Here is a 16,031-nt window from a genome sequence, read left to right as displayed (position 1 = left end):
TTAATGCCTACAGTGCACAGCGTGAGGTTCACCGACGACACTGCACCCCCACGGGGAGTTAATATGAAGTACGCCGTGCGATTTTCAGAATGTATCTACATAATTGTTCACAGGACAAATAAATCTTTGGGTCCTACAGAGAAAACTGATTAAAATGCGAACACTTTCTCAGATATACACACATTAGATGTACGTTTGTGTATCTTGCCTCTACTTGGTCAACTGTCTTGAAACATTTGATATAAATACTTGTTCCTGTAACATTAAAGTCACTCAGGACACTTTTGTCGTCGAATGTTCACGATGTACCACTTGCTGAAATTGATATGTTGCTCTGCACCTACCTGTTCAAGTTTGAGCCACAGGAAAAAATATCCTAAAAGTAACCAGCTATAGATTGTGTAGCTGAGAGAGAGAGAGAGAGAGAGAGAGAGAGAGAGAGAGAGAGAGAGAGAGAGAGAGAGAGAGAGAGAGAGAGAGAGAGAGTTTACGATGGGGGTGACTGCAGGTGAAAGCGGACCATGCAGAGTTTAGGGAAGGCCTCTGTTTTTGGTGACAACGAGCAAGAAGATGATCTAGAAAGCGCAGCAGTGACTTGACGAGGTTAGACGTTCTGCTGATGTGTTAGAACGCCCCTGCTGACGTCAGCAGTGCATAATGAATGTATGCACTGCTTACGTTTTTTTTTTATTCGTCCGTACGACTACTTAAAATTGGGAAAATTTATCTTATCCATGGGGAGGGAGGGATGGGGTTGATGGAAGAAGTGAGTTACCTAGTAGAGAATGAATAAGATAGTGACTGGTATTCTTGTGTTTCAGGAAGTCACCTCTAATTAGACACACACACACACACACACACACACACACACACACACACACACACACACACACACACACACATATATATATATATATATATATATATATATATATATATATATATATATATATATATTGTCACGATGCGTATCAAGTACCTGGTTATTACACAACTAATCTCAAGATTCAAAAATATACCTCACTTCAGCCAGATACCTGAACTCTCATAACATTAATTGTTACGACTGAGTACTCTAAAGGTAACAGTGATCCCTTAAGAAAAACTTATTTATCAATCACTTGAAAAATCAAACTAAGTTCGTCAGAATATGTGTGAGGTATAAAAAATTAAACTAGAAATCTTCTAGAGTAAAAGGGCATCACTCCATCAAAAAACTCTAACTGTTTCCCTGGTCTTAATTCACTTTAGCAAAACTAAAAGAACAAAACATGTTTATCACTTTGCCTTATGCACACACAATCAATCCTATTCACTGGTGATCAATAAATGAAACACTGTTTTTCTAAAAATGTTAAATACAAAAATTTATTTTCAGATTCAAAGTTTATAACTAGAATTCACAATTAATTAGAATTCACAATCTGAAAAATTTACTATTAGTTGAAAATAACACAAAACTCAATGAATTCTTGAATTAAATTATGAAACAAAACTAATTCACAAAAACTTTATCAGGAATTTAAATTAATCAAGTAAAATTTAAACTATCAAGAATCACTCAAGATTTAAAAAGAAAATCTCAATAAATGAAATCAAGTATGCAATGTTAAATTAAGTATGCAATGTTAAATTAACAAGAAATATTTACAATGCTATGTAAATAAATGTTACATCACAAACATAAAAAATGTGAAAATATAAAGAAATTGTAAATAGAAAAACACACAAAAATACACGTAAGATTTATCAATAATGATTTCACTTGTTCAAAATTTCCTAACTTATCACACCATAACCTCCTAACTTATCATACCATGGTATCAATAAGTAAAATTTCACGTTACCTTACACAACTTGTGAAAACCTCTGTAAATCACTTGCTGCAGCTGCGTTACACAATACACACTATTTTACCAGGCGCCGTTACGAATTAAATAACTTTGCTAAATTCAGATCTCAAAAGTTAATGTTAAAAGTGACCACAAAAATTTACGTTAAAAGTAATCTCTTCCTAATTAGGAATGAGAGAGAGAGAGAGAGAGAGAGAGAGAGAGATATGGAACCAAATCGACTGGTCTCAGAAATCAGAATGAAACAAATTTTAGGATTCCAGTAATACGTGAAACAATTACATGATGTCATTAAAGCATTTTGGGTACGAGATACAAAAGTTCTAGAAGCAGGGAGGTGACGTCATTAAAGCGTTTTGGGTGCGAGATACAATGGAGAAGCTTCTAGAAGGAAAGTTACGTCATCCCAGCAAAACGTTTTGAACGCATCTTACAAAACATGACGTAATTGATCAGGACACGTATTCTTTCTCGCAAAGTGGCGTACGTGACTCAAACAACGCATGCAACAACATGAAATCACTCGTCTTGAGCCCGTATGGGACGAATCGGCGTTTGTTTTGCAAATCTGTCATCGCTAATCCAAAACAAAGCGTTCCCTCTTATCTCAACTGATGACAACTGAAACACGTGTTCACATACTACGCTTTTACCAAGAAAGATATTCGTTCTAAATTACGTTACTATTAAAATTATAACAACAATTCTAAATTACGTTATCAAGTAATCATTAGTACTTTTGAGATCTGATGTCAAACTAAATATGACACTTCAACAACCATTATCATTAAACATAACACATGAAAAAGTAAATATGTCAATATTATAGGAGGATATACGAAAATTATAATATATATATATATATATATATAATATATATATATATATATATATATATATATATATATATATATATATATATATATATATATATATATATATATATATATATATATATATATATATATATATATATAAATGACACCCACTTTATTTGTTATGCCTAAGTACGGAGACTTAACGAATATTTATGCCAATTTAAAAATAAAAAAAAGTAATACAGTAAGATTAATTATTATTATACACGAACTGCCCACAGGGGCCATTGACTTGTAACTCAAGCTTCCAAAGAATATGGTGTTCATTTGAAAGAAGAAACAGAAGATAATATGAAATACAGAAAGAAGAGATCAGATATTGGAAAAGAAAAATAAATCAATAAATAAATAGATAAAAATGTTGGTCAATTAGTAAAACCCAAGAACAGTATTAGGGTAGTAATGCCTTGCATCTTCGCCTGAACCTTTGAAGTTCTAGTTTCACATCCTCAGTAGGGAGGCCGTTCCACAGTCCAACGGTGGGAGGAATAAAGGACCTTTGGAACTGAGAAGTTCGACAGCGAGGCACATTGACTGCATATTGGTGCTGATGTTCAGCAAATGTAATTGCTCTCGGCAGGAAAATATCGATGCCAGAAGTGTACTGTATTTAACAGGTTATGTGAACTGTAAGGTAAAAGTAATTTTTAGTTTTCTGTAAACGAAAACTGGTGTGCCGGCTTTGTCTGTCCGTTCGCACTTTAATTCTGTCCGCCCTCGGATCTTAAAAACTACTGAGGCTAGAGAGCTGCAAATCGGTATGTTGGTCATCCACCTTTCAGTCATCAAACATACCAAATTGCAGCCCTCTAGCCTCAGTAGTCTTTTTCATTTTATGTAAGATTAAAGTTAGCCATAATCGTGCTTATGTCAGCGATATAGGATAGGCCACCACCGGGCCGCGGTTAAAATTTAATGGGTTGCGGCTCATACAGCATTATACCGAGACCACAGAAAGATAGATCTATTTTCGGTGGCCTTGATTATACGCTGCAGCGGCTGTGCAGAAAACTCGATTGCGCCGAAGAAAAACTTCGGCGCCTTCTTTTACTTGTTTATATTACTGGCGAAGACAGAGAAGAGACACAAAAGTATGAAATCGGAACTTGTATAGGCAAATTAATATGACGCCGTGGAAGCTTGGTCAACAGCACTTGGTTGACGCTGTGGTCCGTGTGTCAGTTTTCGACGCCATGTTTTTAACAAGTAATGAGGCATTATTGCGTTGAAAACGAGGATAAAGTTCATTCGAAATCTTGTTGAATTGTAATTTGTTAGTGTGTCGTTGCGAAATACATGAGGCAACTCGAGTTGATGATTGTTCGGCTGTGTGTGTGTGTGTGTGTGTGTGTGTGTGTGTGTGTGTGTGTGTGTGTGTGTGTGTGTGTGTGTGTGTGAGCGCGAGCGCCAAGTGGGAATCCAACTGGCAACAAAGCTTTACAGATGTCTCTGAATTTCATAAGTATTTTTATATAATAAACAAAACAAATGGCCCGACTACATTCCATTCATCCTTAGAGGGGCCTTCTACACATTGCATTACAGCAGTGACATTTGTACTTGACTGCAGCTGAGTTGGTACTATGTCACACCTTTGAACTTAGAGAGAACTTTTGCAGTGTAGATTTTGTCTTGAATATCACTCGTGGTAGGATTCGTTCAATAGCTTTGTTAACTTCTTTAGATTAAAAGGCCCATTACCAACAAATGTAATAGAAAAATTCAAAACCGCTATTGGCAGTTACAGTTGTAGGTCTAGGAAATAATAGCTTTTTTAAATATAGGCCTAGGAAATAATATTTGTCTTAAACCTTATTTTTAAAATATAGTTGGAACATACTAAAAGCTGTTGAGTTCAAGGTCTTAATCGAATTTGTCTTGAACTGATTGGAATAAATGAGGAAATTTTGGTGGTAAGATAATACAACTCTAATTTGGCTGATCAATAGGGCCAACTTTCCTTCGGCTGCAGTTTCCGAAGTGAACTCGATGTTGCTGTTCTTCGAGCTCAAGTATTCGAGAGAGAGAGAGAGAGAGAGAGAGAGAGAGAGAGAGAGAGAGAGAGAGAGAGAGAGAGAATGCTGTCCAAGGCATTGTCCATAGATGAGGTTTTAAGTACCGACTACTGTTCTACATAAAACGATACTTTTCAAGCCATAAATACATCAGTAGTAGTATTGGGGATTTACCTTTGAAGCGGCTCAGCCTAGAATACTTTCCAGACCCCCCGGGATACATACCTGGAATACTCTCGAGTTTATCCAGCGTTCCCCCCGTGTGGGCAAGTCCCCTTCCGCTGATCATGGGCACGCGAACGCCCCTGGCGGCTAATGCAGGCGTCAGAGCCAGGGATACCTTGTCACCGACGCCCCCCGTGCTGTGTTTGTCCACCACTGGCCAGTCCTCGGGCCAAGACATCACCTTACCTGATTATTTGAAAAGAAAAATAGACGTAGTATTAATATGAGGTTAATAAGGATATTAAAAAGACTCTTGATCAAGTACGCGTATCTGACCGCCATATAGGAAAACGGGTGTTACTTAAAAGATCACTTTAGGAGTAGCAAGTGTCTGGACCTACAGAGATATCTAGTAAAAAGCGGTTCGTTTAGATAAACATGAAAGCAGGATTTTGTTTAACAGTTGCTAGTCTGGATTTAGAAAAAAAAAAAGAAGACATTCTGTTGCCAGCGCAGTCACTTTCTGCTCAAGGGCGGGTTAATTTAATGTTGAAAATGAACTAAAACTTAATTGCAGAGTCTTGTAATGAGTCTCGTGTTGATGCGCAGTAAAACCAGGCCGTGTCTTTGAAATTGTATAAGTCCGGACTTAAACTGTTTAGATTCTTGTCAATATCTCGTGTTGATGCGCAGTTAAACCAGGCCGTGTGTTTTTGAACCAGTCGGGCGAGGCTTGGTCTCCTGATTTGATTAGCATAGTTGCATAAGTCTTATACAACTGGAGATTTGATTAGGAAAAGTTATGGCGGGCATAGGCTGTGTGCAGCTTGTGCAGCTGACATGAAGACATGTTTCATATGTGATGAGGACTGGAAGATCACTTCTCAAGTTGTATCAGTGACAAGTCACCATGCTGTGACACAGACAATGAAATAATATATAAAAGTATACCATCAAGTTTATTTTATACAGTTCCTCGTTGGACGGGTCGATATCGTTCTCGGTAGCACTTTGCTGGGCCTGCGTTCGATTCTTCGACCGGCCAATGAAGAATTATTATTTCTGGTGATAGAAATTCTTTCTCGGTGGTTCAGCCGAATAACCTGTAGGTCCCGTATTTCTTAGCCAAATCCTTCGCCAGCCTCTGTTTTTGGTCTGGTCAAACTAAGATACTTAACTTTATTCCTTCAGAACTATACGAAAATGCAGATTTATTTCCACTGCTAAACTAAATCAGGGAAACAGGCTGCCGGGAAAGGGTGTAAGGGTAATGGTTTAGTGGGTGGCGAGACTGACCTCTCGTCGCTCACTCGCTCAATCATATTATGCCGCGTGCCATCTTGCCGCGTAAACCGAGAAAACCATCGATGTCACATAATTTTGCAGTCAAAGTTTCTGGGTTCAAAATACAGAACGAATCTGTAATTTACAGAACAGATGCCATGGAGAAAAAAAGAAAGTTTGAGATGCCATGGAATAGGGCTAATTAACCTACTCGAAAAATGAATCAGTTAGGTCTAACGCCATTCTGCCAGCTCATTAGAATAAAGGTTACAGTATATGAATACCTGTAGAAAAAAAATTGTACAAGCTTAGTTTTAGGTAGAGCACTGGGACGTAAATATCACAGAACAAAGAAACTTTGTTGTAGGGATTACTGAAAGCACAGCGGGTGACTGAACTAGGTCTAGGGGTTCCCATGTCATCTAGATTAAAAAAAAAAAAATAAATGAAACTAAAACTCACCTGAATCTCGCATCGCTTTCGTCAGGGAGACTGTCTCCCCGTCTGTCATTCCTCGTAATTTGATGGACATCAGCAAAGCTCCTGACATAGGGTCAGCCCGGTGTCCAGGAGAGGGTCAGCAGGCGTCATCCACAACGTGAAGAGATGTGGTAGTTACGTCATCAGCCGCGATGCGAGAGATATTCGTGAAAATATTTATTAATATATATATATATATATATATATATATATATATATATATATATATATATATATATATATATATATATTGTCACGATGCGTATCAAGTACCTGGTTATTACACAACTAATCTCAAGATTCAAAAAATATACCTCACTTCAGCCAGATACCTGAACTCTCATAACATTAATTGTTACGACTGAGTACTCTAAAGGTAACAGTGATCCCTTAAGAAAAAACTTATTTATCAATCACTTGAAAAATCAAACTAAGTTCGTCAGAATATGTGTGAGGTATAAAAATTAAACTAGAAATCTTCTAGAGTAAAAGGGCATCACTCCATCAAAAAGCTCTAACTGTTTCCCTGGTCTTAATTCACTTTAGCAAAACTAAAAGAACAAAACATGTTTATCACTTTGCCTTATGCACACACAATCAATCCTATTCACTGGTGATCAATAAATGAAACACTGTTTTCTAAAAATGTTAAATACAAAAATTTATTTTCAGATTCAAGTTTATAACTAGAATTCACAATTAATTAGAATTCACAATCTGAAAAATTTACTATTAGTTGAAAAATAACACAAAACTCAATGAATTCTTGAATTAAATTATGAAACAAAACTAATTCACAAAAAACTTTATCAGGAATTTAAATTAATCAAGTAAAATTTAAACTATCAAGAATTACTCAAGATTTAAAAAGAAAATCTCAATAAATGAAGTCAAGTACGCAATGTTAAATTAAGTATGCAATGTTAAATTAAGTATGCAATGTTAAGTATGCAATGTTAAATTAAATATGCAATGTTAAATTACCAAGAAATATTTACAATGCTATGTAAATAAATGTTACATCACAAACATAAAAAATGTGAAAATATAAAGAAATTGTAAATAGAAAAACACACAAAAATACACGTAAGATTTATCAATAATGATTTCACTTGTTCAAAATTTCCTAACTTATCACACCATAACCTCCTAACTTATCATACATTGGTATCAATAAGTAAAATTTCACGTTACCTTACACAACTTGTGAAAACCTCTGTAAATCACTTGCTGCAGCTGCGTTACACAATACACACTTTTTTACCAGGCGCCGTTACGAACTAAATAACTTTGCTAAATTCAGATCTCAAAAGTTAATGTTAAAAGTGACCACAAAATTTACGTTAAAAGTAATCTCTTCCTAATTAGGAATGAGAGAGAGAGAGAGAGAGAGATGGAACCAAATCGACTGGTCTCAGAAATCAGAATGAAACAAATTTTAGGATTCCAGTAATACGTGAAACAATTACATGATGTCATTAAAGCATTTTTGGGTACGAGATACAAAAGTTCTAGAAGCAGGAGGTGACGTCATTAAAGCGTTTTGGGTGCGAGATACAATGGAGAAGCTTCTATAAGGAAAGTTACGTCATCCCAGCAAAACGTTTTGAACGCATCTTACAAAACATGACGTAATTGATCAGGACACGTATTCTTTCTCTCAAAGTGGCGAACGTGACTCAAACAATGCATGCAACAACATGAAATCACTCGTCTTGAGCCCGTATGGGACGAATCGGCGTTTGTTTTGCAAATCTGTCGTCGCTAACCCAAAACAAAGCGTTCCCTCTTATCTCAACTGATGACAACTGAAACAAAACAAGCCTTGGTAGACACACACACGTGTTCACATACTACGCTTTTACCAAGAAAGATATTCGTTCTAAATTACGTTACTATTAAAATTATAACAACAATTCTAAATTACGCTATCAAGTAATCATTAGTACTTTTGAGATCTGATGTCAAACTAAATATGACACTTCAACAACCATTATCATTAAACATAACACATGAAAAAAGTAAATATGTCAATATTATAGGAGGATATACGTATTACAAGGCAACATCATGAAAATATATATATATATATATTATATATATATGTGTGTGTGTTTGTTTGTTTGTTTTTGCACATTGTACAACTTTTAAAATCCGAACTGACTTTTCAGAAATTACTTGTTGACACTTTATTTACCATAATTTTAGACCTTATGTATCTGAAGTGGGGAGAAGAATGTTAACATTTTGAAAGCTAATAAAATAATTTCCCAAAAAACACGGGCAGTGTGTTCGTCATTCTCTCTCTCTCTCTCTCTCTCTCTCTCTCTCTCTCTCCAGCTGTAAAGGAAGGTAACGTTTTCACCCTGAACTTTCATTTCTACTCGCGAACGTTCAAGTAGCGATTTTCCGTCTTACCCGATGCACAGAAATTATGCAATAAAATCACCTGTTGCAGGATACTCACCAAGCTGGCAGTCATCTATTACGCGATCGCAAACGGATCTCACTATGAATGCAATTTCTTCCTCGGAGAAAATCCCTCCCTCGCTCTTCTTGGCCAAAAGGTCGGGAATCCTCCAGCAAGGTTTGGCTTCGTGACAGGACATTTCTCCTTTTCTTCTCTGCCCCGCTTCCTTGGTTTCGATAAAATTCCGTGTACGTAGGCGCTCGTATGCGTTAAGATAGAAACTGGATGTTTAAGAATGTATGCTATATCTGAGCTTAATGACAATATATTTACGAAAACTTGAAAGTTAAACGTGCGAAATTGTCCGGTAACGCCAGCACGCCGAGCGCCCACTTGTTGAGTCGAAAGGTCTAGACCGACTGGACTGTTAAAGGGTTATATTTAGCCGAGAACTAATCTGATTTGTCTTTGTGTGTGTGTGTGTGTGTGTGTGGACGCGAGGACGCCCTTATCCTGTTAGGTTACTAATGTTTTTAATTTGTTGTATATAACGGCCCATAAGTCACCAAATAGGCCATTAAATTTCGTTAAAAGTGCAAACGTCAGTTGGTAGCGTACAGTCGAAATATGCTGTATAGGATGTGCAACGTAGGGTGCACAGACAAAGCTTTATTAACCCCCGCCCCTCCCTCCCGATTAAGAAGGGTAGGATAGGATAGGTCGATCAGGGAGGTGGCGGGATAGGGAATGTGGAAGGTACTATACCTGCAAAACAGGTATGCTCATCCGCAAAGAGAAAAAGATTACACAATCATATCGCCGTCTGCGAGGTGTTACATAAAGGGTATCGTAACGGTCAAGTGATTTAGTAACTTTGCTAATTTCATCTGTAAGTCATTGACTTACGAGTAGGGTGAATGATTGATGTGGTAACTCGGGGAACCGTTGACTTTTTGCGATAAACGACGAATGTTTTCGATTTTTTTTAAAAGAATTTTTTTGGGGGTATTGTCGCTCATGGTCTTATAGACTATGTGGTAGGAATGGTTATGCATTCTGAATATAATAATAATAATAATAATAATAATAATAATAATAATAATAATAATAATAATAATAATAATAATATTCGAAGGGAACAGACCCTCTCTTAAACAGGTCTTATTAAAAAGGATGGCCGCACGAATTTATCTTACACAGTATCTTTTCTATTTTCCTTATAATTCGCTTTTCAGGCTCAGCGATGTTGGTCAGCAACTGGCCGATATTCATATTGGAAAAAGGGTAGTGTGTGGAATGCGGGAAGTCTTTTATTGAGATTGGATATTTCAATAAAAGATTTCCTTTTTCCAATATAATATATAATAATAATAATGGTTGGCGTTGGGTCTGGTATGATACACGTAACATACGCTACCGGGGTCTAAGCGATGTCAGGCAGGGCAGCCGATCGAGACTACGGTCTACCCCAAAGCCAAATCAAAAGTCCTTCAAAAGAAGGCATCGTGCTTACCCCATACAAAAATGGGAAAAAAAGCACGTTGAAAAGAAGAAGAAGAAGAATGGTTGGACAGGTTGCGGATGCAGCTTATAGTATCGTAGAAAGTTTTTTTACGGCAGGACCCACGCGTTAGCTGTGAAACCAACTTCATAATGAAAAAAAAAAAATTAGGAGCGGGTTGCTATGCGCGCTAAGCGGGCTGCAGAGATTGTTGAACAAGAGGATGACACGATGAACTTTTCCCCGAGCAATTGAATCTACACGTTTTGATATTGTTATGCAGAGTTAAAAAAATGGAGGCTGAAATGCGGAGGATAGCAACTCCTAGTGTAGAGAAGAAAACTTATGCAGATATTGTTAAAGGACAGAACCTCATAGTGACAAAAGCTACACAGCCTTCAGGCTGCGCAATTGAGAGGAAAGCTGAGGTTGCCAGTGCTCTGAAGACATTTCCCATTATCGATAAAGGTCTATCTCAAGAGGCAGCGACTAATATACAAGATTATTGTAGAAAGCGCCTAGGCAGGGGAGATTGGGAAACTGACACCAAAAATCATGATTTGTTGTTTTTGATGAAGATGTTGATGTGGTCGGTGCGTTAATTGACAGAAAGAACTGTCAACGCAGTTCCTGACGTGGAGAGAAGAACCTGAAATTCGTGAAAATGGCGACACAGTTAGACTATAAAGGGGGAACATGTAGCATGCGTGACAGGTATTATGTGCTGACCTGTTTCCAGTGTCAGAGGCTGTGCATCTAGAGAAGGAATGCGAGTTCAAAGGTGAAATTAGAGTCTGATAGTTGTGCTGGTAATCATGCAGCAAAATAACGTAGACCTGAGGTTAGTAGAAGATACTGAACATCGGTCTAATTCGAGAAGCTGCAAAGTTTTCGATGCGGAAGTAATGGAAGCAGCAGCAAACACTGATTGTTATGGATATAATTGTTAATGCTTTACAATGCGGCTTTGTAGATATTCAGTCATTTGGAAACAAACACTTCAGATTAGAGAGCTGAGTAATGAAAAGTCACTTGATATGATAGCTTTTGCTGAAATGTGGTTAAGATAGCTGAAGATAGCACAATAGCCCTTTGTTGGCCAAACCGGTTGAGCTTCAGACTGTCATTCGATGGGCCGGAGTTCAATTTCCGCGGCCGGCTGATGAAGAGTTAGAGGAATTTATTTCTGGTGATAGAAATTCATTTCTCGCTATAATGTGGTTCGGATTCCACAATAAGCTGTAGGTCCCGTTGCTAAGTAACCAGTTGGTTCTTAGCCAAGTAAAATAAGTCTAATCTTTCGGGCCAGCCCTAGGAGAGCTGTTAATCAGCTCAGTGGTCTGGTAAAATTAAGGTATACTTAACTTTGAAGATAGCACATTCTCTTTCACTGTCCGAGAGAGGGCGGGTTTGTTGGGGTGGGGTGGGTCGGGGTGACGGACACTTCTTGTAAAATTAATAACTTCATTTAATACATTGAAATAACCTTCTAATGCGTAGTTCAGAAAGTCTCATTTATTGTTGTATGTGAAGCTCCACGGTCAAGTGTAAGTGATTGAAAGATGAATTTGGCGGGTTTCGTATACGGATGGGCGAGCCAGGAAGTGATTCTCAAACTGGGTGCCGTGGCACCCTGGGGTGCCACAGACAGTGCCCAGGGGTGCCGCAAGATTGTCATGAATTTTGTCTTGGCTAGATCATCTCAATGAACTTAAAAAAAAAAAAAAAATAGGTTGCAGAAGTCTTCATATAATTATCAGTGTGTCCACTCCAATTATGTTTATCTAATTCTTCTGATATGCTCTTTGTTTGTACAGCATGTTTCTGCATGTACGGTGTGGTGATTTTGGTGTGAGTATGGATAATAATTTTATTCATTAAATAAGAAGTTAATTCATGTGATGCGGTGTGATGGTGAAGAAGGGGCGCCGCAGTAATGATTACTTATTAGTCTTGTTTTAAGTGACGTAGAGCACATAACAACATATCAAGAATAGATCTTGTTGTTAACGACGTGATCCGGAAAATTTGTGGCGATATGAAAAGATTCCTTGTGATCGTGGTGACCTCGGTGATTACGAGCAGGCTGCATAGATTGTATTATGTTTGTTACCGGGTGAATAAAAGTGTGTATTTTGTATGTGGCTATCAGTGAAGATGCGCATAATCGTTAAGGACAGATCGCATTGGCTCAGAAGCGAAATTGTGAGACTAAAGAGAGAGAGAGAGAGAGAGAGAGAGAGAGAGAGAGAGAGAGAGAGAGAGAGAGAGAGAGAGAGAGAGAGAGAGACTTAAACAAATGACGAAGGTTAAAGACTGAAATCATGTTAAGAACTTAAAAGAGTTAAAAACCGTTACGGGGGATGTAAACAGGAAGAGGAGGGCAGAATATTAACCAGATAAGCAGGAACAGACGTGGATAAATTACACACTTCCTGATGAGAAAAAGGCTCCCGGAGGATTTCGGTGATCAAGAACTGGCTGATAATGCTCTTGAATATTTTTGTAAGGAGAGAACTGAGAGCATAATAGCCACTTTTGTCGAAACGCCGAATCAGACGAATACTAAACAAATGAAAAACGAATGGCTTTTAATAGTGCAGATAACGATAGCGGTATTAGGCTTATTAGAGAGTATTAAGAAACTGAGACTAATCTGATGCCAATATATGAATTCTTTGAAGTGGAAAATTATTTTCATACCTTTCTGATATAACAGTGAAAATTATTAATGCTCCTCGTAGGGGCTAGTGCCACCAGTACACCTCACGAGGTGCACAGTAGGCGTTACTTACGGTTCTTTGCAGCGTCCCTTCGGCCCCAAGCTGCAACCTCTTTCATTCCTTTTACTGTACCTCCGTTCATATTCTCTTTCATCCATCATACATTCCAACCTCTCCTAACAATTGTTTCAACATTATTTTCAGCGCTGAATGAGCTCATAGGTCCCAGAGCTTGGTATTGGGGTTGATTTTATATTCCAATCCATTATGAATGCTTGTATATCTTGAATGCAAATTCCCTACAACTGAGAAAGTGGCTGCTGTCAAACCAGTTTTGAAAGGTGCGCATGATTATTAAAATTTAGGTTCCTACAGGCCGGTTTCAAATGTTTTTACGTCCAAAATGCTTGAATAAGTCATTCTAGAACAATTAATTAGTCATCTAGAAAGCGGGAACGCTTTGCCTGTTGGTCTGTCAGCTTATGAACAGGTATATTCTATAGAGGCTGCTGTATCGCAGTTTGTAAATGATCTATAAGAAATGGCGGATGAAGGCAAATGTGGTATATATTATACTTTTAAAGGATTTGTAGTACATTGGTTAAAAGGCTGCCTATGTGACAGAAAATACTATGTACAGACTGGGAGCTCCTCATCTTACGAAACACTATATGAAGAGGAGTACCACAAGAAAGTTTATTAGGTCCAGTCTTATTATGTTAACTTATACGATTGAATTGTCAAACGTACTATAGGGACATGGGATAAAGTTCAAGCTAATATTTAGTAATGGCACCGAATTTTATTTCCATATAAACAACATTAAAGATAAAAAAAAATTACATGACGTTCGCTTTCATTTTTGTTTAAATCTTCTTCTGAAAACCCACATGGACAGTCAACAGACTATAAGCCTAAGAGAGCTCCAAAGGGAAATCAGTCTGCGGTGAGAAAGACACTCGCAAGGTACAGGAAAAGAAGGTGAATAAGTAAATATAAGGGAACTGGAAATAAAACCGAATTCACGAGAAGCCAACAGAAAGCGGGAATAAATTGGCTTCTCGCTTAAACATTTGGAGATCAGAAGATTCCACATCTGCGCTAGGCACACTGCACCATATTTTAGTTGTAGCCAAAATAAAACTAGCAAACTGAGAAGTATTAAACCTAATATACCAGAAAACGACACACGGTTCGCAGCAGCAGCCTGCAGTGTTGCCAGTAAAAACAGCTTATCTAGGTATAGAAGAGCGCAGAGGATGATTATCGGAGTGGTACATTTTACACAACAAATACTGTGGACTCATTTTACGTCTGTGCCACAAATCCACACTAAAGTTTGGCAAAATAAGCTTGACTGATGACATAGCTCTCTTCATGAATTTGTGATGAGAGTCAGCACCGGAGGACTGCACTGGAGAACAGTGCCCCAAACTAGGAAGAAGACAAAGAGTTAAAACGCACATTATTACACTTCCGCCCATCTGGCGGCCATCCACTGAGAATTAAAAAAAAAAGATAATGAACTAAGATACCTGTTGCATACGTATGTGTAACAGACGAGTGATTTCCAGGTGACAAGTCGAGTGGTGTGCTGAATTGTGATTGGCTGGAGGTCAATGCCATTGTGTCCCTTCCCGAAGGCATAGACAGTCATCTAGGCCTATTTGATGGTGTTGCTAGGTGCTCCCTTCTGGTGTGACTGGCATGATGGTCTTCTTAGGTAAGGTGCCAAACGCCAACGAGAGAGAGAGAGAGAGAGAAGTCGTCATCTTACCATAAAATAGACCAAGAAGATCACAACGCCTCTGGGACAGGACGCAGTGGCACCAAACCGCGGCCAGTCAAAATTCAGTTTGACCTGCCAGCTGTAAACTTCCTGTCTGTTATATGTATTTACCTGTTACATATATACCTGTTACACAGGTATATAGATACAGGTATTAAGATACTTCCTCCAGTGGATGGCCGCCAGAGCTCGGATTGGGACGTCAGAGGAAATAAAACTGTTACAACAGAACATAAAACAAACGAAAAATTAGAAATCGAGGCCTAATACTGTTCCCCAGTGGGGTCTTCCGGTGCTGACTCGCATCACAAGCTCTTTGACAGAGCTATGCCATCAGTCAAGTTTATTTTGCCAATTCTTAATGTGGACTTGAGGCACAGACGTAAAATGCGTCCATTATATTTGCTGCATAAAATGCGCTCTACAACGATAAACAGCACCCGCACTTTTATTAACATGACCCTAGGGATTCTAATATACCCGCTATCTGCTCATGAAAAGGTGGTCATAAGAGCATAGAGGATGCTAGGATGGAATGGAATATAGAGTTTAGGCCAAAGGAGGTTTGAAAAGTGTAACAGGAGGAAAACCTCGCTGTTGCACTATGAAATAATTGTTAGGAGACGGGGGTGAAAGCAAGATGGAAGAAAGATAATATGACTGACATGAAGGAAGCCTCTTTTTATATTTACAAAATCCTGGTTTTTGAGTTTGGCCAAAATTGTGTAATTAGCTTCCTTTTAAAATTACCTTTATCAAGTGATATATTTATCAACAGTGCTTTTTAAAAATACAGGTAATATTTTAGCATAGCCCTGATACATGACAGTAATCAGGAATTAAATGTTTTCACGACTGACGAAAAATCTCACAGGTGAAACAAAAAAAAAGCCAACATTTGTATATAATGTTTTCTATCAGTTGAAGCTTGAA

The 16,031-nt window shown here is 37.9% G+C and overlaps 1 protein-coding gene across 4 annotated transcripts in view; it reads right to left on the bottom strand.

Annotated features, from left to right (window-relative positions):
- LOC136833237 (thymidine phosphorylase-like) overlaps positions 1 to 14,950 on the bottom strand; it is a 33,338-nt gene extending 18,388 nt beyond the window's left edge. The window contains exons 1-3 of one of the 4 annotated variants that reach the window (XM_067095121.1): positions 14,845 to 14,950; positions 6,658 to 6,738; positions 4,972 to 5,157 (exon numbers count right to left, since the gene is read on the bottom strand). In XM_067095121.1, the coding sequence (XP_066951222.1) occupies positions 4,972 to 5,157; positions 6,658 to 6,738; positions 14,845 to 14,935 (358 nt within the window). In that variant the 5' untranslated portion in view covers positions 14,936 to 14,950. Of the gene's footprint in view, positions 1 to 4,971; positions 5,158 to 6,657; positions 6,739 to 7,869; positions 8,476 to 9,142; positions 9,708 to 14,844 lie in introns of those variants that run through there. The other 3 variants (XM_067095120.1, XM_067095122.1, XM_067095123.1) reach the window with 3 other exon arrangements.
- Between the last annotated feature and the right edge of the window lie 1,081 nt (positions 14,951 to 16,031).

This window comes from Macrobrachium rosenbergii, chromosome 51, assembly GCF_040412425.1.
Source record: "Macrobrachium rosenbergii isolate ZJJX-2024 chromosome 51, ASM4041242v1, whole genome shotgun sequence".
Taxonomy (NCBI): domain Eukaryota; kingdom Metazoa; phylum Arthropoda; class Malacostraca; order Decapoda; family Palaemonidae; genus Macrobrachium; species Macrobrachium rosenbergii.
The sequence above is the reverse complement of the archived record's forward strand: the minus strand, read 5'-3'. Positions and strand labels throughout refer to the sequence as shown.